Source organism: Dermacentor variabilis, chromosome 6, assembly GCF_050947875.1.
Source record: "Dermacentor variabilis isolate Ectoservices chromosome 6, ASM5094787v1, whole genome shotgun sequence".
NCBI classification, from domain to species: Eukaryota; Metazoa; Arthropoda; class Arachnida; order Ixodida; family Ixodidae; genus Dermacentor; species Dermacentor variabilis.
In genome coordinates, this window is record NC_134573.1 from 94,184,092 (window position 1) to 94,209,792 (window position 25,701).

General features: G+C 45.2%; 1 protein-coding gene across 7 annotated transcripts in view; it reads right to left on the reverse strand.

Annotated features, from left to right (window-relative positions):
* Nucleotides 1-2,697: 2,697 nt before the first annotated feature.
* LOC142584930 (uncharacterized) overlaps nt 2,698-25,701 on the reverse strand; it is an 83,824-nt gene continuing 60,820 nt past the window's right edge. For all 7 annotated transcript variants that reach the window (XM_075695289.1, XM_075695288.1, XM_075695285.1 and 4 more), the window contains 4 exons: nt 22,585-22,820; nt 20,103-20,320; nt 7,895-8,014; nt 2,698-3,129 (listed from right to left, as the gene is read on the reverse strand). In XM_075695289.1, coding sequence (XP_075551404.1) covers nt 3,019-3,129; nt 7,895-8,014; nt 20,103-20,320; nt 22,585-22,820 — 685 coding nt within the window. In that variant the 3' untranslated portion in view covers nt 2,698-3,018. The remainder of the gene's footprint in view (nt 3,130-7,894; nt 8,015-20,102; nt 20,321-22,584; nt 22,821-25,701) is intronic.

Sequence of the window (25,701 nt, forward strand, 5' to 3'; positions counted from 1 at the left end):
GTGAAGCTAGTAAAATGCCAGAGAACAGACAAGACGCTTCTTCGGCAGGCTGTCGTTGGCACAGTCATTCCTCTGTCTTGTCAGGTTGCCGAAGCAACATCGGAGCATTACAGAGTAGCTACAAAAATGAGCAAGTCCTCCTTTACTGAGAATGTGACAACGAAACACCAGGGCCTGTAAACAACGCTTTCTCGATGGTTTATTCCTGCAGGTACCTAATGGTTTCCCCGTGGAAACATTGTGAGGGGAAGTATATATTTCTGTTTCGACAAAGAGCATCAAGATAAAAGAATGACAAACTTTTGGTTGTAAGGAAATGCCTGTCAAACTCTTCACTGTAAGAAATACGAAATGTACTAGGAAGTCAAACGCGATGCAATTTAAGGACGACACAAAACGTTATGGATCTGAGAATTGCAAATTCTTAGTTGCAAGAAATACAGAATCTACACAGATATCAAACAATATACAATGTTAAAGATGACACATAAGGCCATGGATCGGTATGAACAGCAGCACATAGGCAAGCATAATTTCTAGTGCTAAATAAACAGCACCTCTAGCAGTTGCCTAATAATTTCGGTAGCTCGAACATTGGTGATGTTATCTGGAAGATTGTTCCATAATACAATGGCACATGGCAATGCAGACGTGTTAAATGCATTAGAGCGACTGCATAGATGCTGGAAGACTATTGTGCATATGGCAGGAACAGCGATCAGATCTAAGAAGTGGCAATTAAGAGGGATGTTGTTGGTTTTGTGCAGCAGCCAATAGAGAGGTTAGGTATAGCGCGCAACATGTTTGGGGCAATGGTGGTGTTGGGCAGGCTGCTTTGACGGTGACGTGCAACGCACGTGGTCCAAACTAGGTGCAATCGTTATGAGCCAAGAAAAGACAGCATCTCAACCAAGGCATGCTGAGAAAGAATGACAGTTTTCAGTGCTTATCACACAGGGATGCTTATAACATTTCCTCACTAGATGTCTAAGAATTATTGCCGAGTCTGCTTGTTGTATAAACATTGTTTATACGGATGTTACAGGTCTGAAAGAAATGCCAAATTAACCGAATGTTGAATTATGGAGGGTATGAAGAAAATAATGCTTACTAAATCAACACGCTTTTATTTACTTAATCAATCAGCAAATCCTGTTTCTATTTTGCTCAAGAGCAGTGCAGAAGCTGCAATTCTCGTCATCTTGCGACTGATCAGCGCTCGCAGTGTAGCTGCGGCGCACGTCTTCATCCGAGACACTCTTTTCAGTTCAGCGTGCAAATCTCAATTTTTTTCACCAGTGAGCTGGTTGCCAACAAATCGTCCGTCCATTGCAATATAGCCGGCCTCTTCATCTTCGACAGCTTTGCACCAAGTCAAAGCAAAACTATTGTTCGCCGTAACCGCTTCGGATTAAACCGCGGCTGCTATCTATGCGATCATAAACAGCAACCTTGCGGTTCTGAAGGCAGGCGGCCGATGCACACGCCAAGCCACCATTTGTTGCAACACATGCGGACGAAAACTGCAGTCACTATCGACGTAATCATGGATGGCGACTACACAGTCATTAAGGCATGCAGCCAGCCACCAATGCGGTTTTATGCTCGGAAATAGACGAAAGAATGAAGGTTCAAGGGCACAATTAGTCGCGAAGCATGCCGGCGTTGCTGTCAGTCGCATATCACGTAGGAATTCTGCTGATGACTATGGCAATGCAGACTCCGCCGCTTCGTTTCGGTTGGACACTAGCACAGTTTTTGCTGTTTTGCATCGCCCATTTGCGATGCTCCGCGCATGCCAAGCTACCGTAGTACAACCAGCTGGGCTGTGCTGCTCCGTGCATGGAATTTTTAATCCTCCGGCGTATATGTCAGCGCATACGCTAGAAGCACCTACCTGCAAATCGCACCAATGCGCGAGGTTCGCTATCATAGCCACTTGGTGTAGGTGGAACCAGTGAAAATATATCAGTGGCTCGTGGAACCCTGCAGAGGGGTCTGCGGAACCCACTGAGAACCTATGGACTACGTGATCAAACACCTTGCGAAAAATCAATGAATGCACAATCCGTTGGAAAATTTTCAACCATGCTGTTGAAAAGTTCATTGGGTGAATTCAATGAGGTGTGTATCACAATAAAGTTGAACAGGTGGCACATTATTGGGATGGGCAACTGTGACAAATTAACATTAACTGCACTGTATCTTAAAGTGCAATTACGTTGATCTAGTTGGCAATTTTTGTTGGACTTTGTCTACAGCAGCTGTCCTCGTCAATTGTTACATTGACATACATGTGCTTCACATGTAAGCCTTGCACTGTTTAGTATACTGCCAGCATGCTTGTCTCAAATTAAAACATCTTTGGCACAATAATATAGTGCAAGGTCATAAGACATAGGCAGGATATGCCTGTTAAAATTTTGAATTGATGGAAATGCAGGCCTGCACATTGGAAATAAAAATGAAGGCATCATATGGACTAATAATAGAACGCTCATTGCTCGAGCTTTGACTGAACATAATACTAAACTTGTCATTTCATCCTGAAGCCAGTAAAATGCAAGAGAGCAGCCAAGACACTTCTTCAGCGGGCTACTGTTGGCACAGTCGTGTTCTGGCTTCTTTTTAGGGGTGATCAAAGCAACATCGCAGCATTACAGAGTGGCAACAAAAATGAACAAGTCTTTTACTGAGTCAGTGACAATGATTTCTCGATGCTTTATTCAATATACAGCTGGCACATTACTGGGGTGCCCAAATGTGACAAATTTACATTAACTGTACCGTACCTTATAAGTACAATGGGCTGGTCCAGTTGGCAAGTTTCATTGTACTTGGGCTACAGCACTTGTCCTCGTTGACTCTTACTTTGTCATACATGTGCTTCACACTAACCCTTGCGCTGTTTGATGTTTTACCAGCATGCTTGTCAGAAATTAAAATATAGGAAACATTAAAAACAAAGTAAAATATCACAGAGTAGTAGACATTCCACTCTTCCTATCTGGCGTGCACTCACGAAGTGCTCTTGGGAGTGTCGATATTGTTCTCAGCTAGGAAGATGCTCTGCTCGTGTTTCATAAATGAAGCCAGTGAATCCGAGAGCAGCTCTTGGGAGTCCTGTTCCTGTAAGAGAGAAGGGGGCAGATATAAGAACAGTGCAAAAAGAGCAGTATCGTATGAACCCCTGGACAGCAACCCAAGATACAATGCGACACATGAACAGACATCGATGCACTAAAACCCAACTACAGTAAAACCTTGTTAAACCGTACAGTAGTTTCGTTTTAAAAGTAGTAAAGTCAAATCCCTGACTCAGCGGCCATTGTACATAATGTGTTTTGTATCCGCATAAACCATACCAGCTTATTGCGCATGCATCGGTTAGAACGTCGCGTTTCCACTTTTTATTGTGCAAACACAGCGGTGCGTCATCTCCATCGATCGGCCCGGCAGAACAACAAGCCTCAGAGATCGGAACGGCCTCCAAGCGCCCAGCGTGTGAAGCCACACCAACATCATTAAGGCGCCGCAGGGAGCCATGCCAGAGAGATGCCTGAGAGCATTGTGGCGTCGTGCAAGTGAGGAATCGCGTCATGCCAAAGCTCAGATAAAGAAAGCGCCGAATGCTCCGCACAGAAGAAAAATTAGACGTCGTCTGTGCTATCGAACATGACACGGAGAAGTCGGCGCTGGCACGCGACAGAGATCTGCTGTTGACTACGGTGTGCGACATTCTTGGAATGCGAAGAAATTGCTCAGCAGCGCTGCTGCGACTGCGAAGAGATGTTGGCTACGAGGTTCGAATTTTCGCCATCGTTGCCTCTGTTGTTGCCGAAGTGTCGACTAGCGACAGTGATGAGGATGGCACGGAAAGCGACAGCACTGGCGATTTAGGCCTGACAGTGGCAGAAGCTGCGCGTTACGTCAGCCTCATGAATGCAATCGTCACGACGAGAACAGCACCCGACAATGAAAAAGGCGCCCTGGGACTTCTGCAGCACTACTGCGCGTGTGCACGGAGAATACGTAACACCAACGAGGAATCTGCCATGCCAGTGTTTGCCGAGAAGAGGGGCTGGCTGAAAAGCTGGCACGCAGCTTCAGTAAGTTTGAGGCCGCTGTCATCGTGCTAGGCCGCTGCGGCAGCAAATGAAAATAACACTTTTGTCGCACGAAGTGAATAAATACTGCACGTTTTTTTCCCCCTTTCATTGCACTCTCTCTGAGTTCCGTTTCCGACAGGTAAGTGGGCGATCTCATGCTAATTCGGTTAAACAGTACGACCGTTTAGTACATACTTTTTCCGAGCTCCGGCGAACTACAGTTTAACGAGATTTCACTGTATAGTTAAACCTCGGTATAATTGACTTCAACATATTCGAACCTTGTTATAACGAAACAGGATATAACAAGGTAAATGAAGTTCACTTTGAAATACCCATAGAGATCCATGTATTTGAAAACCTTGTATTAATGAAGTGAAATTGTCGTAGATACAATGAACTTCTTCGAAACCAAATTATGCCCGACTATTGCGCACCGAATACATCGCTTTCCGCAAGGTTCGGCACTCCTTCAGCGTGGCAATTTAAAACCCCAGCGTCTCCGCCTCGAATACACCGTCGAGCAACATTGGTCTTTCGCACCGTCGCACATAGCTGTAAACAAGCAGCAGCTCACTATCGCGCTTCTTCACTGACCTCTCTTGCGAGTGCCTGGCTGCACGAGCCACGTCATACTGTGAAGCTAAGCGCACTGGTACGAAAGACTTCTACTGCACGGCACAGCTGGGCGTTGCCTACACAATCTCCCCGACGCAATTTTGGAGGTAATGCACAAGCCTGCGTGAGTGCCATCATGCTGCACGGTGAAGCTCGGGTGTGCAAAAGATTAGCACATACACTTCTTTCTCTGCGGCACGCTGCACAGGCAACCACAGCTAGACCTGGCATCTGACATCTCCCCGGTGCAATATCAGGGGTCAAGCCCAGGCCATGCATTCACTTCTCTCTGCAGTGCACCGTGCGAGCTGGCAGCCGGGCATGGCCTCCGAGATCGCATTACAACCGGTACAATCTCGGAAGCTATGAGCCGGCCGAGCTAAGTTTGACTCCTCACAGAGGAGCTCTGTGTTTTGTGCACATGCTGCTCGCCTGCAATAAGCCAAGTGGAAAGATGACATGAAAGATCATAACATTGGAACAGAAGGCAGTTATCAGGCAGTATTAGAAGGCAGTCATGTCATATGTTAACTTTAGTGTTGCCCACCCCTTTTGTTGTTTTATTCAAATTTCTTATTCTTTCAAATTTCGTCTTCTTATTTCCATCTTTACAAATGTACACACCATCGGGCATATATTGCAATAAATGGCAATAACGTGAGTAACAAAGTAACTTCAGCTCCCCTTCTACTTAACGAAGTTCTAGTGTATAGCAAAATTCTCAATATATATAACACGTACATTCTTGCCATAGAACCCCAGATATTTAGAACCTCAATATAAGGAAGTGCTATATACGATTTCAACATAACGAAATTTTACAGCCACCACGAAGGAATACAGAAACAAGAAATGGACACTTTCATGGACGCAGGTGGTCAAATCGTTGAATTACAAGCAGCTGCCTGCGAACACAGGTCTCATATCACAAGGTGCACAACCAAAATCGACCACCGAAGCAGAGCCGCGTCATGTGGTATACAAAGTCCAAGCGCGATAAGATCCTATTGCACCCTACGCACTGTATGCTTTGGGTACGAGTGAAAGTATGCAAGGGTGACCTGCCTGAGCAAGGGGGAGGATAGATGGGGAGCTAGCTTGTGGTAACAGTCGAGCGTATGGGGTGGGGGGGTTGGCACGTCTCAGTTTCTAGCATGGCCTGGCTGACCATGGCTTTCAGCCCATCTGAGCTCATACACAGCGTGCGCGCTCCCCGTTTTAGAGGTAATTTGCCGCATATGAAAAAAGTGGGCATGCCGAGATGGCGTGGCTTTGTGTGCCGTCCTTCTGCGTGTTTAGTACTGGAGGTCGTGTAATCTCGAGTTTCGGAGACAAGTTGAGGCGAAAGGAAGACTAAGCATTTGCTCCCCGCTGCAGGTACTCTTGATGATAGTGTTGTCCTACTGCAACCGACCTACCGTATATCAGCTGCAGGGGCAGAGTGGACACGAAACCATGGCTGGCTTCGTTTTGTACCGACAATGTGAGGATATCGCCCACACGGCATGAAACCATTCTCTCGTCGCACTTTCAAATTCAACAAAATGAATTTACTTTGTCCTTCACATTTGCTTTTTTACAATTGCCCTATAATTTGGAAAATTTCGCGGCCCCTTCAGTGTAAGAAATATATCGACAACTGCACACATTTGCATAAAAGATCAAATTTCAATCCAATAAAATTTCGATATAATGAACAAAACTGCTGATTTTATCGACTTCATTATATCAATGTCTAACTGTTTATGCAGCATTAATTCCTGAAGTGTGTGTTGAAACACATGGGTGTAATTTTTGTGTTTCAATGCATAACACGGTGTTTTGTTATAAAAGTGGAACAACAGTGCATTTTTACTGGAAGTGTGATGCTGCATATCTCAAAACTGGTGCCATGCTCAGATTTCGTTCCAAGTGGACAAACCTTGCAAGCTCAACAACTACAATTCATAACCAATATGTGCCATGAAGTAACTACTGTATATACCCACGTAATGAATGCACTTTTTTTCCCAATATACTGAAGCAAAGTTGGGGGGTGCATTCATTATGCAGGGCACATTTGATGGAGAAATTTCCTAAACGGCAAAAATTCTAAAGTAAGACTAACGATTTAGAACATGCATAAGGTAACTTATCTTTCCAGTAAAAATACATGTATACCATTTGCAAACCGTAACTGCATTCCGCATTGGAACCACCAGACTGCAATTCAGCCCGCTGGCGGCTTTATCTACATTGTGGTTCCACCATAGAATAAAGAACCAACGCGTCAGCCACACGAAGTCACTGTAACCTGAATGCATGCTCCAAACAATGATCTCCGATGACGCCCCAGCTCATCCTCGCAGCTGCTTCAGCCGTCTGCCATTATCGTAAGCATCACGTTGAAGCGCACACCTGTTTTGACAAGCACACTGTGTGCACCTCTTTCCTTGACCATCCTGCTCATCGGCACGTCAGAGTTTATCGGTGTCTGATCAGCGTTCCCATTTTGTGAGCAGATGAACTCTGTTCCACAGCAGGCGTATAACAAAGCAGGCAGAAATGTGAGCCACAGACACGCGAATTTGGCACTATGCCCGACTATGACCACTAGGCTGATCAAGTGCTGGCCGCCCCTTCTTCACTTACTCTCCTGTGCGCAACGCCCGGCCAAGCATCCCACGCGCACGCTCTCCTATTGCTTCACCATAATGTACGCGTATTGTGTATGTTGCAGAGAGCCAGTTGAGTTTTTTTCTCTTTCGAATCTGCGAGGTGCCTTTGCACCAGCACTGGCATAAAAGATGCATTAAGCATTAAGGGCACTTTCTTTAAACATGCCTGCAAGTCAGATTGTATTCTCTCCGAAAAACTACAGCTTGGCCGTTCGATCGTGGGACTGCACAGTATAAAAGTTGGGGGTGTGTTCATTACGCAAGTAAATACGGTGATTAGAAACTTGATTAGTGATTTGTTAATTAGTAGATTACACATTTTCATTTCTCGTGCGACCAACATCTGTCTCCAAGTCATCCAGCTCAAGAACTACAATTATGCTAACTGCCACAGGCAACTTTATAAAATTTTGTATCATCTAAAATAAAACACCCAGTCTGAACAAGTGCCAGTGCAATGCTTCCATCTAGTAAGTCTGCAAAACTTCCGGACAAACAAATGCAACTTACCACCTCTTCTTCCAGGCACACTGCCATAGATGGTGATGCTGCGCTGAAATTCCCATCAATCAATGTTGGCTGCCTTGCATTGGCAATAAGACTCTCTTCAATTTCTCCAAGAGGTGGCCACTGCAAGCACAAAAGACACATGCATTCAGAGCTATCCTTTTGCTAGCACTACACATCTAATGTCAACATTTTTATGACTCTTGAATGAGCTGGCATTTCAATGGCTCTTACACTTTTCGAACATAGTAAAAAAACATTGCCTATCTCTAGAAGAGGCTCCCATGAACATCTGAGCCGAATATTATTGCACTGCACACAGTAGGGAATTTTTAATTTTATATTAAAAACAGTGATAAATTGCTTGCTCTCGCCTCCGTAATGTCACCATGCAGCTTCATTGCAAATAGTGATGCCTACCAACAGTTATTGGCTGGTTTTTTGATCACCAGCATATTCTCCCGATACTCTGTAATACTATTATTGGCAATTTTAAGTTAAAGGATCCTTGAAACAGTGTTCACAAATTCTGTAGATGCATAGGGCACAGCTAGAGTAAACCATTCAGGTCACAATTTAAATGAAGCGTCTCATTAAAAAGGCTGTGGACAATTACAAGTAACCCTTCTCCCTAACCATGCCATTTCCCCTCAACTCGTTTGCAAAATCATCGGGGGTATGCTCTGCCTTCACTGGCTTTGTGTCATGATGTGATGTTGCGTCATCTATTTCCGGTTCTTGGAGCCAGCGCGCAAAGCCTCTCCAACTTCTCTGCTAGCCCCCCGGCCATCAATCCCCAGTGAGAGCTATCCAAGCAGCCAGTGTTCTGTCGCAATGCCAAGCGTGTCCGGCCTTCCGGTAACCATGGACGAGCTGGGCATTTTGACGGATGGGAGGAGGCGTAAACTAAAGCTCCCTCGATACTAATACTGCTCTGATGAGGCTTTAGCATAAACATGAGTGGCCTGAGCGGTCTGCACGATGCAACCACCTGGTGGTGGAGAGCTTAACCTGTGAAACGCAGAGCTAACTGTTACGCTTTAACCAAGCGCAAAACATTTTAACCATATGTGTTCATGATTATGCTCCTGCCGAAAAGTTACACCAGCAGCAAAGTAGAACACACTTGGTTACTGCTATATTAGCTCTGTCTGGCTCTGTGCCACAAGCAGGCTGCACCGTGCAGGCCATTCAGACTTGTGCCTCCGTTCATCCGGTAAAATGCCCAATCTATTTGCGCTTGTGTTTACCCAAATAACGAACATTATGCTGTTTGGAGCTTTGAAGGTGCATGTTGCCTTGATGTAGCCGCCCGTTTTGGCCTTTCGCATTGTTGGGGGCTTGGGTGGTGAATGTTGTTTCACTGCAGCATGGCAAGGGCACACCACAAGTGCAGTCATCTCACCCATGCTCTTCAACGTCGCCATGATCGGCCGCGCAAGTAAACTGCAGGACGTAGAAGGTCTTCGGCATGCAATTTACGCAGACGACATAGCACTATGTACCACAACAGGATCCCCCATTGAAAAAGAACGGCTGCAAACTGCAGCACCCCTCATCCAAGAATACGTAAGCCAACAGGGACTACAATGCTCCCCCGAGAAATCTGAGCTCCTACGAGTCTGGCAAGGCCAAGGTAACCACACAGTCTCCACAGACGCAAAAATGAAACTCGAGGTACATCTCAACTCATACTAACTCATCTCAACTCATCTCAAGTACATCTCAACTCATACCAGAGAAGCCATTGCTCAGGGTGCTGGGCATGTGGCTGCAGTCCAACCAGTGGGCCCCCCACACATACCCTTACATTACTCAAAACCAGTGTCAAGGCATGATCTCCCACGTAACATCCAAGAACAGAGGCATATAGCCTGCCTTACTACCATCTCACACAGTACGAGACGAAGCAGGCTGACACGCTCTCGAGGATGGCTTTCAAGACCGCTCTCTGCCTGCCGATGAGTACATCGACTGAAAAATTATTGGCGCTAGGGTTACACAACACCCTCAGTGAGCTGACAGAAGCCCTTTAAGTCTCGCAACAACAGAAACTTGCGAGGACTCGCACAGGCTGGGGCTCCTACAAACCTGGGGGTTCCTAGCTATAAAAACAAACCCAAGAAACCTGTTCGATACCCCGTCATGTCCAGGACAGGTTGCCCCGATACCACGCAACGTAGACCCTAACCTACACTACAGCAGGAGGAGAGCAAGGTCCCAGTACATGGAGAAAACATACAGGTTTCATACCACGGCCCGTTTTACGGACGCTGCTGTGTATGGGACGAAGAACAAGGGCGCAGTGGCAGTGGTATGCGACTGCCGAGGCCATGTTACCTCCGCTGCATCGATCCACCCCTGCACAATCACGCAAGTCGAAGAGCTGGGCATCGTGTTAGCCATCTGCGAAGGCCAACATGCAAACCACTGATGATCCTCACGAATTCCCAGCAGGCCTGCCACAACTTCCTACAGGGAAGAATTGTGAGACCTGCTGCACAAGTCCTAGCCCAAATACTCGAGGAGGATTGAGGACATCACCACCCAAACCATCATCTAGACACCGGGCCACACTGGCATCATGGGTAACCTGCAGCACAACAGAGCAGCTCGAGGATTTGTGCACAGCTGAGCACTCCCCACGCCGGCTGTGGAAGACTCGGACCCTGTCGACCTTGAGTATTCAGCCATCGTGAACTACCACAGAGGGAGTCGCTTGCGATATCCACCACCCCATAGAAATCTAAAGACTGAGGATGCCACTACCTGGCTTACGCACCAAACAGGCACTTACACGAACCTACACATATTACATCACATACAGCGCATAGCCTACAGGGACAAATGCCCGTGGTGCAGAGCCACACCAACCCTGTACCACATTACGTGGGAGTGCATGCTACGCAACATAGAACGCCAAGACACTAACGCCACGAGGGAGCAATGAGAGGCACTGCTGTCCAGCTCGGCCCTTAACGACCAGCACAAGCTGATCCAGAGAGCTGAGAAGATGGTAAGAGCCAGCGGAGCCCTTGACGAGGGGCCCCGACAACTAGCGATTATTCTGATTATTCTTTTAATAAATGATATCAGTCTATCGCTGCAGCAACTCGCTTCACATGTTTAGCTGCGTTGCGATGGTCTCTTACTTCATCAGTGACACGAACTCAGTGACAAGTAATGCTCTAGCATTTATACAACATAAGAATTTGCTTAGGCGCCGCTATAGATTTTTGTTATTCTTTTTATAGAAGCAAGTTAACTAACACTCCAACTATTACGAACCATATTTGTTGGCGGAAAAATTAGATGGCCAACCTGGGTAGCCAATCATATAGCTCATCCAACTGACATCAATCTGACTAAGTCAATGGTGAAGGGAACAACTGACACTTGGGGGAAAGGTGCTGCTCCGACTACTGGTAGCGATCCAGATCTTCAAAACCTCATAATAAATTACACGCTTTACTCGGTGCAATTAAATGCATCACTTAATGATCAGAATGACCTACCCTAACTTGGTATGTTTGCACAAAATTGTTAATATCGTTTCAGGGTCTCTTCAAATAAATGAAAAATGTGTACTTATTGTCCTGACGTCGAAAATACAGGACGCAGGACAAGGATGCGAGAAACAAAACCAGCTCTGTATTCACAGACCACAAGAGCTAACACGCCAACTTAGTCTTCTTTCCAAAAAGGAGCACGGTTGCTGCTCGTGTCACTCAATTTGTTTTCTTCCGTTTCTTTGCTATCCTTTAGTCATGATATTACTCTCTTCCTAGAAAGCACCTTCACGATGCTTTATCGTCAAGACAACAGGACCGGGACACGCTTTTGGTGCAGTGAATTCACTCGGATAACTAGGGCTTCATCCGGACCATGTGCACAACAGGTTGGTGCCGTCGATGCCTTGAGCAATGCGGACTATCGGGAGCAACCTCATAGTTGACATCAGTGAGCCGCCGAAGAAATTTATACGGCCCAAAGTAGCGCTTTAACAGTTTCTCCAAAAGGCGGCAACGGCAAATGGGAGTCCAAACCCAAGCTCTCTCTTTGGGCTCGTAGAAGACTAATCGGTGGCGAAGGTTATAGCGTCTCGAGTCGTAATCCTGCTGCCTATGAACATGTATGCGAGTACGTTGTCACGCTTCTTCAGCACGCAGAGTGAAGTCTTTAGCATTCGTTTCAATGCCATCGCATTCATGTCGCAGCATTGCATTTAAGATACTATTTGTGATTTCACGACCATGTAGGAGACGGAACGGCGTCATTCGTGTTTTCTCTTGCTGAGCAGTGTTGTATGCGAAGGTGACATATGGCAAGATTTCATCCCAGTTCTTGTGCTCCACATCCACGCGCATGGAGAGCATATCCACGAGCGTCTTATTCAGGCATTCTGTCAGTGCGTTCGTTTGCAGATGGTGCGCCGTTGTTCACTGGTGAGCTGTTGCACTAAGTCTTAATACTGTGTCCAGTAGCTCGGCTGTAAATGCACTTCCCCTGTGAGTTAAGAGCACTGCTGGAGCGCCGTGCCTCAGTACAACATTCCCTGTAAAAAATTGGGCTGCTTCCCTTGCCATGCTGTGCTCCAGAGCCTTGGTTTTGGCATAGCAAGTAAGATAGTCTGTGGCTACAATAATCCACCTGTGATCCGCAGCTAAAATTGGAAATGGACCTAGAAGATCTATTCCAACTTGAGCAAATGGAGCTTTGGACACTTCAACAGGATGGAGGAAGCCTGCTGGTCTGACTGCTGGCATTCAAGACATGTCCGGACATATTGTTGAACGGTTGCCATTAGTCTTGGCCAATAATATTTTTGCCTCACCCTACACAGCGTTGATGTGTAGCCCAAATGACCGGATGTTGCTTCATCATGGCATGCCTATAATACTTCAAGCCTAAAAGGTGTTGGGAGGGCGAGTAAATAGGCGTTTCCGTTTGGAGAGAAGTTTGCCTTATACAGGACGTCGTTACACAAACAAAATGATGGTAGTCCTCTTACAAAAAGCCTTGGGACAACGGAAGTGTGACCCTCCAAGAAACTTATAATGGGTTGCAATTCTGGGTCGTCGCTTTGTTCCTGTGCGATTGTAGCTCTGACTCCAACAACTCCGACAAAGGCTACATCATCGTCATCTTCCGCATTGGCAGATTGAAATGGGTGCGAGAAAGGCAATGCACATCTGCATACCACTTTGCCAATTTATGGACAATAACCATATAGAATTCTTGAAGCTTAAGGCCCCAAGGGGAGTACGGTAGTGCGATTAAAAGACTGGACAAAAGACACATAGGGACACACAACGCTGTGTGTGTCCCTATATGTCTTCTTTTGTCCCGTCTTTTAATCGCGCTACCGTACTCCCCTTGAAGATGCATTACCAACAAGCCCACATTGCAACCCTCGTTAATTAAGGCTCCAGCGTGCCAATCGTCCTGATGGATCTTTTAAGTTCATCAGTCAAAAAAGGCAGTGGTGGTCGCTGGTTTAATTAACCCTTTGAAGGTTTTTGACGTATACGTACGGCGGCGGTTTTCTGTCCCACAAGGCCTTTGCCGTACGGGTACGGTTTCGACCCTCCGTTAGAAATTTCGCGCCATAATGATAATGCGTGCTCACTGGGAGGTGCTGCCACCTCTTAGGACTTACAAGAAGCATTTGAAGCTTGTGCTACCTTCTTGCAGAGATAAACAGAACTAATTTCTAGCTTCAGCGAGTCGCAAAGACTGGCAACACCCCTTTTTCGGTTTCGGTTTTGCCGCATGATCGCAACAATGGCACGTGAAACGCGATCTTTCTCTTTATCGGCACTCTCTTGCAGGGGTTGCGGAAGTTGATTCCTACCTTGATTGGCACTGCTCTTAGCTAGTTTAGCACCGCCGCTCGCAAGGTATTCTCATTCTCTGCGGCAACGTGATTACGCGAGAGGGTGCCTCGGACCTCTGCCCAAGGCAGCCGCAGCAGATGTCATGTGTGTGCCAACACAACTAGTCACTCCAAGAGGAGAATAGACACTAGATTTAGGTGTGCAGACTGCGATTAAGGCGCTGTGCGTAGACCTGTGTTTCAAGGAGTACCACACTCTGAAATACTATTGAACATTTTGCAGTTCTGAGCGATGCCGACACCAAAATGCTGTTCCTAATTTTTTTTCTATTTATTCCCGACTTTGTACATGATGTAAATTCAAGATCCGCAATAAAGTAATTTGACCACCTGGGAATGTTCTTTTCAAAATAATTTGACCCTCAAAGGGTTAAATTGAGGGGTTTTACGTGCCAAAACCACTTTCTCATTATGAGGCACGCAGTAGTGGAGGACTCCATAAATTTCAACCACCTGGGGATCTAACGTGCAGCTAAATCTAAGTACACAGGGGTTTTCACATTTCGCCCCCATCGAAATATGGCCGCCATAGCCGGGGGTGGTCACTGACAACATTAAAGGAGTGGCCATAGAAATACGGGCACAATTTTGTAACTGCCCGCACCACCGCAAAGGCACTCTTTTTCCGTGGTGGAATAATTTGTTTCGGTATGGGAAACTGTTCTGCTTGCATAAGCTATTACTCATTCAGTGCCGTCTTGCCGCTGCAAGAGTACTGCTCCTAAGCCGGCATTGCTGGCGCCAGTGTGAATCACTGTCAGGGCATCTTTGTCAAAGTGTCCGAGGACTGGGGGCTTTTCGAGCCACTGCCGCAGCTCGTTGAACGTTTGTTGCTGTTCTTCACCCCATACGAATGCGACGTCTTCCCCGGTGAGGCGTGTGAACGGCAATGCAATTTGTGAAAAGTTGCAAATGAAGCGTCGGCAGCTATTTTGTCGAGATCAGGCCAAACACCTTCATTGCTGACTACACAACCGAGAAAGAGAAGCTCTTCAAAGCCAAAGTGTCATTTTTTCGGCATCAGCGCAAGACCGACAGATCGGATAGCTTGAATATCTGCATGTAGTCGCCTCAGGTGCTCGTCAAAAGCTGCAGAAAATACAATCACATCGTCCAAGTATATTAAACATGTTTGCCACTTGAGGCCTGAGAGTACCGTGTCCATTAGCCACTGAAATGTTGCCATTGCAGAGCACAAGCCAAAGGGAAGTGCCTTAAATTCACAGAGGCCATTGGGTGTCACGAATGCAGTTTTTTCTTGGTCTCTCTCGTCAACTTCAATTTGCCAGCACCCACTCCTTAAACCCATCGAGGAGAAATCACGGGCATGTTGAGGTCTATCGAGGGCATCGTCTATATGAGGGAGTGTCTAATGTCAAGAAGACTGAAAAACAATTTCAACTTTGCCCTGCTGGTCTACACGCGTAGCAGCGCCCGCTTAACGTGGCCTCTGAAATAGCAGCGGCATGATGGGTAGCGCAGTCTAACATGGCCGCCACAGGGTGTCATGATGAGCCATTTGGCTGCTGAGATGCTCAACGTTCTTCTGGGACTTTGTCCCCTTGGCTTCTCTTCTGTGTTGCTTCCAGTATGCTAGTGGAGACGAAAGGAGAGACAAAGTTGCTAATCGGTGTGACAACTATGTCTAACTCTGCATATACTTGAAGGATTAAATAATTTTTAGGGCAGGAGATTCGTGAGGTTATGTCATTTATTAGTGAGGCCATTCTATGATTACTAGTTACAAGAGTGCTTCAGGGTCCCTTTAAGAGATGTGTTACCTTTATACCCAAATAGCAAAGTATGCAATGAGCACATTACCGTTGCCTAAGATCTAGCAGTCTACTGCAAGTTTTTTTTTTTTAAACTACAAGCACCGTTACAGTCAGCAGGACCAGAGAGCCACAATTTACCAAAGTGGTGGTGCTAAACAAGAGAAGCATGTGCTGATGGTACGCAGCTTTGTGTACATTCCTGCCCAGTTATAGAGATAGGATACTCACTGAAAGAAAACATACCTACCGTATTTACTCACATAATGATCGCCCTTTTTTTGCAAAAATATTGATGCAAATTCAGGGGTGCAATCATTACGCTGGTTAAATTTCCCGCGAAAAGAAAACAATTTTTTTCATCCTGCGTCTGCTGCGGGATGACAACAGGTTAACAAACAGATGGCTGCTGCTTTAACAGTGCGGGACACCAAAACAAAAATGTCATCCGGCGGAGGAAGCGGAATGCGCCAAACTAGATTTTTTTTTTTCTTTTCGTGAGCACATTTCGTACATTGAAACCATTTTTGTGGTATCAGTAATGAATAATATCAGTAATAGTTAATAGTTTGCAGCAATAACCTAGCCATGTCCACTTTGAGGGGACAGAAACGGAGATGGGCATGCTTAGCTGCCAGCGACATAGAAACACATGGCAGGCGTGCTGCGGAAGCTGCAGCAATTGTCTTCACCGCTATCCTAATACGGCACATTTCAGCTAAGGGTGGGCGAATACCTTAGCTATGTTACAAGTGTCGGCGGATGAATAAGGTACACTTCTAATGTGTCAGTGAAAACGTAGCTACTATCGTTGCCACTCGTGGTTTATTGCGTGCCCACGAGTACAGACAAGAAGAATCAAAAGGCGCCTTTTTGTTGTTGACCACAATCATTATAAAGCCTACAAATAATAAAGCCAAGGCAAGTTTTGTTGTAGCTTTTCTTTTTTCATGGAAGTGCAGAAAGTGATGAAAAGAATGAAATGAGGCATCTGCTTAAGAATGTTTGGTGCATGCAGACTACTTTGCGTGTCTTCAAGAGTCGTTCGCATAGCATTCGACAGCATTCAACAGATGGTAAGCGCGATCATCATTAGCTAGATTTGGCCCACAACATATTGCTGCGGCAAGTTCGGGGTGCAATCATTACATGGGAAAAAAATTAATAAAATTTTGACGACAAAATTCAGGGGTGCGATGATTACGCGAGTGCGATCATTATGCAAGTAAATATGGCAACCACATTTTGGATTTAGTACTTCATGATATCCAGTAACACATTTATCTGTGTTTGATGTATAGAAGAATCTTGTTAATTCGAACTCCATGAAGACTGGTGTTTTATTCGAATAAAACAAAGTTCAAAATAAGCACAGCCCTTTAAATATAGTTCCTGATGAATTGTGTGGTACAGCACACAAAACCGAAACAGTCGCAGGGCTTGCATTGATGAAGTCTTATCCTTTCTCTTCAGCGCACGATGACATGCACCGACAGAAGCCTAGGTTCCATATAAAGTCCATGTGCCACAAGATCGCACCTCAAGCACCATTTGCTGTGGGTGTGAAGGAAAATGTGCGAAGGTGAGCTGAGAAGGATGGTGCCTTGAGTGCACCGTACGTCCGTCTCATTCCATGTTGTAGACCACGCTATCAAGTGCACACGCTGGGAGCTCCTTCCTGCTTCCTTTAAAGGACCCCTCATCAGGTTTAGCCATTTTGAGCTGACAAGCGCAGAGCATACATTGTGCGATAACGGTCGTGTCTGCAAAGTATTACATCGCTATGCGCCGCGGAAGGATCCAAAATTTAAAACCGAACGCCGTTTTCCCTTCTCCTTGCGGCCGCCGCACTCCAAGCCAGACGGTGACGTAATCGTGCCCCTGCGCCTAAGTAACCGTGTCCGCAGTGTGACGTCGCTCGTGGTGGCACGTGACTTCAAGAATTATTCAAGACAACATCTGTTACCTGTGCACTCTGTTGCTTGAATTGATGAATTGAAGTTTAGAGAAATAATAAAACACAAACAGAATGTCCGTGAATTTTGTTTTACTTTGCACCGAACCAAGAACTTCCGCTTCGTCTGCTTGTTCCCATGGTCGTGCAGTCACGTATGCAGGTACCGAAACTATGCCATTTTCTACAGCATTCCAGCCCGTGATCATGCTCTGCGATCCACTTGTCCTGCTTCAGTATTGGTGTAGCGCTGAATGTTTCCTTGTGCACAGCACTCAAAATCTTGCGCTGTGCGAACGAGACAACAGCTTGCGCGAGACGCCGTCGGCGGAAGTGCGTAGCAGCGGAAAAAAAGCAAGGAGCGAAAAAATGGAGGTGGGGCCTGTGACGTATGCATCATACACGATCCTCGAAGTCCGGTATGGGAGAACGCAGGGAAGGAATTTAGCTTGCGTAGGCTAGATGGGGCGAGTGAAGAAAGTGCCTTGCTTGGCAGCAGAGCCCGCCTGCTGAAATCTGATTCGTGGCACTGAAATATTTCCATCTCTGCTATTAATGAGCCAATTTTAAAATTTTTGCGCCGAGACGCTCCCTAGAGGACACGTAACAACTTCCAGTGTATAACCAAAATTTGTTATGGTGCCTGGTGAGGGGGCCCTCTAAGCTGGATGGAAAAGAAAGGGTGCATAACGCTTTGCTTGGTCCAGTTTGGTCTTGGCTTTCTGTGCTTCTGTCCTAGTAATTTTTCTGGCATGTGACATTACGGCAGCTAGCAACACATAGAACTTTCACCTTTGTCTTGCTTTTGTGTGAAAAGCGGTGAATGGGGGCAAGAATTTATTAAACCTAACTATTGCATGGTTTTTGGAGTTGTGATTCATGAAAGTTTTTCTCTATTCAAGTACATAGGACTTGCAGGGACCACCAGAGCAGTTCAAATTATCTATCAATTGGAATTAAGCGATTTCACATTATTGGGATGTCATTGTGCTGATATTCAAATGTATACAGTTGGAGAATTTGTCCAGTTCACTGTAGTACAAGTATTTTTCACAACATGAAGCAAACAAGCCCTTTATCAAAATGTGTCCAGATCTGTTGAGGATGCCCGATTGTGTCCCTCTGGCATTACTTCTATGACAGTAGTGCCGGTACTACTACTGAACACATAAGACTTAGTAAACATGTTTTAGGGTTAAAGAAGTATGCTTGCACCACTATGGTTAGCACTTTGCAACTATCATGAGTATGCAACATTTGCACAGCCTCCACATATGAGCTACGAAGTCTGTGTAATAAAGTCATTATCAGCCTATTTTTACATCGACAGCAGGATAAAGGCCTCTACCAGCAACCTCGAATTTTACCCCTATCTTGCTGTATCTGATTCCATGTTATGCCTGCAAGTTTCCTAATTTCATCAGACCACCTGATTTTCCAACATCCTCCACTGCGCTTTGCTTCCCTTGGCACCAATTACACAATAGGCCACAGGTTATCTGCCTTACACATTACATGACCTGCTCGGCTTCATTTCTCCCTCTTCATGTCACCTAGAATATTGCCTACTCCCTCTTTGCTCTCTAGACCACCACTGCTGTCTTCCTGTCTCTTAATGTTACGTCTAGCAATTCAGTTCTGTGGCCCAGTGTGCTATCCTTGAGAGGAAGCTTTAGCTCTGGCCGAACTCCAATGCGGCCTATTCAAACACATGTGAAACGCAAAAATGTTTTTCTGAGATAACCCCTGGACCGATTTTAATGAAATTTGTTGTACTTGAGCGGGAAAGTTAAATTCTAGTGACTGCTGGGAGCGGAATTTTGATTTAGGACCTGAATTTTCTTTAAAATATTTTCTAAAATACGAAGGTTTAAAAAAAATAGCATAAAGTGTAGAAATTAATCGCTCTCAGTCAAGAACAGATATCGAGGTTCTGTAAACAACATCCATTAGATCATTCAAAGCGGACAAATTCTATATGTCGATTTATATTTTACGTGATATTGTTACGTTGGATACAAGGGTTTTGCAAAAGCTGTATTTACACACTACTAAATTTTTTTAGATTCATGTGTAACATATCAATTTTGTCCGCTTTAGATATACTATGAGATGCAATACACGGAATTGTGATATCATTTTTCATTGCAGAGTTACAAAGCTGTAAACTTCATAGTTTCGTTTTCTGAAAATTTGCAATTTTTGCCAATTCTTAGTAAAAAATTGACAAACTAAATCGAAAATTCGAAACCAACAGTCACTAGATTTTAAGTTTTTGTTTTAAATGCAACAAAGCTCGTCAAGTTTGGTGCAGTGGTCGCCGAGAAAAATGAAATCTAAGATTTATTTAGATAGGAGCACCTAAGCTAAAGCTTCTTATTGAAGCTTCTCAAGTTCCAATTTTCTGCCCCATATGTTACGTAATTACCTGAAGAATCTAATAATTGTGCACTTTTCAGAAATAGCAGTAAGCTGCCGGTCATAAGGTGCAACAAAGTATATAGTTTGTTTCTGTAGTGTGGGCCACGGATTGGCTCCCAGGCACATCAAGAGCCAAAAGAATCTAGAACATCTTCAATGCCAGCTCACAAGCGCAGTTGTCAAGCTCCCTTTGACGCTTGTTTCAGTGCACTCCAAGACGGTGCTGAGGCGGCGCTGTACATGCGGCATTGGCCTGGAGATCGAACTGGGCGTCGGCTGTGGAAACAACCCTGCAAAGGCAGCGGCCAGCGTCGATGAAGTAGATGCGGAAGGAGTTGCGGCAGCTGGTGAAGAGGCAACATTGTTTTCAAGTGATGCCGCTGATGCTGCGAAAGCACAAAACAAAGAAAGCAGCACCTGAGAGAAGTGCCACCAGCAATTTCTTTCACAGCAATGGTTCTTCCTGGAAACTGTCACACTGCACTTGCGATGTTGGCACTGCCAGCACATTGGACAATGAAATATATTTAGTCATTTGTCCTTCGAGACCAATATAAATGCTCAGGTGTAAGGCTAAAGGCAATCAATATACCTGACAAAACATGTAGCACCTAAGATGGAAGCCACAGGCACTGCAGGACAATTGAAGAACAGCACACTTCAGAATAGTGAAACCACAAACCACTACGTCAACCCATACTGTGTAATGCGTGGAAAAACAACAGGAGTTAGGATACTCTACACAATATGGCTGAACACAAAATCACATTTTCCGCATAAAGTCGAACTTCGGTATAACGAAGTTACAAGTGCAGCGAAAAACTTTAATTGCGTATTTCGTTAACTATAGGTGTTAAATTTTCTGCAGTAAAAACTTGAAACATACAGAGCATTCGTGGTAGATATCTTGTCAATAAGCGCTTACAAATTGCAAGAACATTGGGCCATAATAGTGTGGTTATGAATGCCAGTGCGTGCGGTGTGGATTGTGCCAGTGCAATGCATCGGTATGGCTCAAGGCATCAGATATTTGGAAGTGCTGAGTCACATGACACCATAAATATTGCACGCCTTCGCTGATCCCACTTAGTGCCCTCAGCAGTGACTGGATGACACCAACAAAACTGTAAGAAGATATTCATCCTCGGCAAAAACAAAAAGTGTTTCACAGGAAAGGCGGAGCATATATAGTGATGATAGCAAAGCGAGAACTACGTGAAGTAAGGTTTGTAGTTTTATCAGTGTCAGGCACCCTCAGGCAAACGACCCCGAACTCGCTGTCAGAAAATGAGCTAACACTTTGCACTGTGGCTCGAAAACTTGAGATTAAGTGACTGCCAACACTAAACACACGGGAACATAATGTGTGCCAAGGCACCCATTGTCACGGCTTAATTTTTGCACTTGCCGCAGGTTACCTCCAAATGGAGCGTGACCCGCATATTTAATTGAACTAAGATGACGAAATGAAAATAGTTTGTTACATGGTAAATTTAGTTAAATCAAGGCACATTATATCGAGTTTTGACTACATTTATGTATTGTGGAAGGGACGTACAATGCAAACATACCGCGTTTACATCATTGTAAGAGCACACATCTTTCATTTCAGAATCCGAAGTGGGGGGGTTGACTTACAATGAAAACTAAAGAGCGGCACTGCCAATAAAGATGAGAAATTATATATCGGGAACATGACGGCATGGCTAAATTTTTGTTTGCTCCACGGCTCTAGCCGTGCCCTTGTTCAGAAGGTGTTTTAAATAAAATTTTACTGCATACACTGCGCTCACTTGAGTGCTCATAGTTGAAAGAAGAGCTGCTGTTTCAAACGTGTTTGCACCAAAACTTTGAAAGGGTGGTGCTACCGGGGAGTATCAATACTTCATGGAAGAGCCAATAATGCTCAGATGTCTTGTTTAATTCGACTCAACAGATAATTCAGCTAATTTTATCGGTCCAATCAGGGTCAAGTTGATGGAAATCGACTTTATAAGCATGCTAAACCACTGCGTTCGTTCTGTGCCCACGTTCATGACGCTCGAGGATATTGTCGCATGGTAGTGACATATAAAGAACACAGTAGCAATACTGTGAAAGGGGAAACTATTAATGGGCGAATTTGTGCCCACAAAAACAGGCTACGCTTAAAGAACAGCGACAGTGGCGAATGCAGTCGGCGATCGTCAAAATCTGATCAGCAGGTCAAGCGTGTCTGCTTTTATACATCAGTCGTCGAATGTTCCAGAGTAATCGCTAGGACCCGCGTGCCTCCCACAAAGTTCTACACTATTCGCGTCGCGAACACTTGCAATCAGATTACACAAGGTTCGCTGACAGATAGTGGATGGAACCATCGATAACATTCCAGAAACTTCCGATGCATGCAGGCATGTCCTGCGCTGTGCGATAACATTTGTTAGGCGGTGAAACATGGTCGCCCGATGAAGATAAACAAGTAGACATGTCAATATCCAGTTTTCTGGGCATTATATGATTTCTGCACAAGACACCCCTCAAAATGCGGAACAAAAGCACATCAAAATGACGACGCTTACTGTCATTCTGCATTCGCTTAATGCTAAGACTCTCTCGCTGTCTTTAACACACTAAAATGTCCAACACAGTTGATGGCGTCTTGCATGCTCACCTGTGCTTGCGGGAGAGTCAATCGATGGGGATGGTGATCCCATGTACACATCATAGCATTTGGCGATCTCCTCCCGAATGAGGCGTCGATAAGCTGCGATGTCCGGGCTCCGAAACTTCGGTACAGTCAGTGGTTGGCCACTGCAGGATGCGTTGTTCCCGAGGTCGTTAGACTCTTCCAGCTTAGGCTCTTCCAGCTCATCCTGTGTGGCCTGCTCGGGACTTAGTTCCACATGCCTGCAATGCGGATACTGCAGTTGTTGACCGAGGCACCGCTTCAGCGAGTTTGCACTGTAGTCAGATTACAATTTAAGAATTCATGAGAATCTCTCGAGACAAACATTTCTGCTCTATCTCGCCTAACATTCTACAAAAAAAAGAGTGTCTCAACGCAGCTTGTGCAGACAGAAAGCAGCATTCACGGTATATTGCCAGTGAGACAAAAAGCGCACCATGGTCATGATCAGAATGCAATGGCACCCTTGTACAGCCTTTGTCATACATAGCCCAAATGCGTTAAGCTGAACTGAAGGTTTAATGCTCAAGAACTTCCAAGGCGTTAATGTTACCGAGAACAGAGCTTCAATAAATGAGAAAGTGAAGTAAGTATTCACCCTTTTTGCCGAGCAGTTTGCTCTAGAAAAATGAGAAGGCGCTTCCGGCAGCACGCTGCACGTCGCCTCAGCGACAGCACACGACAACGAAATCATTACTGCTTCCATCTTGCTTCAGTGTGATCAGCTGTCAGAAATGGAACTGAGTTTTTGCTCATGCCCTGTGCTCCAATTATGCTGGATTGAATCGTGTGGATTGAAGACGCATAGTAGTTGGCTGCAAAAATAGTGAGTGGAATATTAAGGAATGGAATGAATCTGTGTAGCTAAGTTCGCGGACGGTTGCTGCAATTGTCCGTATGTGTTACAGTACTTCGAGATGTATGGCTTTCTTCGAGGATACAGAAATTTGCTCATCCACCAGTGTTGTATTGCAAACCTTCAAAGTGTTTCAGCCCTGGAACATCAGCAATAGTGAGTACTGCTTCTTAATGACAAAGGGAGTAGCACCGCTCCCTGTCATAGATGTTTCACACACAGAATCTAAACGTATCTACCCCAACTGGCACGAAATCTTACGCTCACGATCCCCAACGTGTCAATAAATGATGGGCTACACCAATAGTGCACAAATGGTTGAAGCTGAATGTTTCGTGATGGTCCACAAGTGTAAGTGAGTTACTAGCAATAATACATTTTTGCTACAAGGTGTTACTGTGTACAAAACGGCTACGTTTCAAGCCTTGCGCGCAGCATGAACAAATCTATCAGAGCTGGGCACACCTGCAAGCGAATAGGCAGAAATAATCGGACAGTGACTGCACCAAGAAAATTTACCGAGTGAGAAATGTGACAAGCCGCTCCTTCAAAATATTTGCCAAATAAAGAACGAAGAGCCAAACACTAATCCTGATTCCATTCATGAGGGAAAAGTTTGGATAGCTTGGAATACATAGTCAGCCTCGCTTTTAAAACAAGCACCATATACGCTGCTCATGCCGTTTGGACATAGCTTAATCAGCTTCCGAAGCACTTTTATATGTTCTCTGAAGCTTTGGCCAAAGTTTTACGTCGTCCACCAAGTCACTGTCTATGATATTTCCTGAAACAGAGGCATGCTAAGCCACACTGGTGTCATACACACCCACTGTAAATGGGGAGGCACCGGAGGCAGTTGAGGCAAGCCATGGACGCATCACCACAAACATGGCCAGCCATCCAAGGGATCGCCGCGAAAAGGGTCGATAGGGCACAATTTGCAATTCAACAAGGGACATCAGGTACTGGCCCGATGACATCATACTGCCCGATTATAATTGTCAATACTCACCCACATAAATTACGCTGTACTGTAAAATGAACAATATTTGTCTACTTCTATTTTAGCCCTGAAAAGGTAACTCATGAACACTACCCTTGAGGGCGCCATGGGTGGCCAAAAAGTTCCGTTTTCACTAGACTTCTCGTTACCCATGTTCTCAGTATGGTAGTTTCAGTATTAAGTAGCACTGCGGTGGTTCAGTTGGCTCGCAGAGTTTATGATAATTGCAAGCAGCAGAAAATTCCGTATTCATGTAATATGAAGGGATACCTAAGGATGGTAATATCAAAGAACGATTAATCGATTATTAGACTAAAAGTATGTCACAAAATGACTGTCATTGATGTCTACCTGTCATTTAATTATTTATCAATTAAACTAGTTCAATTAATCATTTTCTAGACAGTAACAAAAGCAGTGCGAAAATTTTGAAATCGTACTACAGAGTGTGGAGCACGAGCAGAGACGGTATGGTTGCGATGAGCAATTGTTTTTCCGAGCCCTGCAGAGCCGGCAAATCACTTCCGCACTTTACCCACATGTTGCCCTCGCTGCCCGGGGCCCGAGGAGCCGAAAAGAGGTCACCCCCATGGAGGCAGAAAACTAGGAGATGGCATTACGCGAGGCAGCAAGTCTTGGCAAGCAAACTCGCCGTCAAGCCATTTCCCTTGCTTTTTTAACTTTCAGTATAGAGCTAACACATGACCCTTGAGAGACCGTGTATTGACCCATAGTGTTTGGTTCACAGGAGTTTTAAATCGATGCACACCCATTCAGCTGCAGTGCTCCCTGCAGAGCTGGAGCACTAAAACCTACCGCGTGCTCTGACGTGACAATCGCACATTGGGCCATTACTACTTCATGTCAATCCTTGTGAATACTCTCAATTTTTCCTTCCTTCATGCCCGCCCTAATCCCACCCTCCCTCTACTGTCTCCCTCTACAACTTCTGCGTTCCTTTTCGATCCTTACTGCTAAACCTTCCCAGGTTAATAGCTTGAATACTTCTTCCAACCATGCAGTGAATAGCATTGGAGAGATTGTGTCTCCTTGCCTGACCCGTTTCTTTTTAGGTATCTTCCTGCTTTTCTTGTGTAGAATTAAGGTGGCTGTGGAATCTCTAAATAATTTCCACGGTATTTACGTAAGCGGTCTGTACTACTCGATTACGCAATGCCTCTGACTGCTGGTATCCCTACTCAATTAAATGCTTTTTCGTAATCTATGAAAGCCATATAGAGAG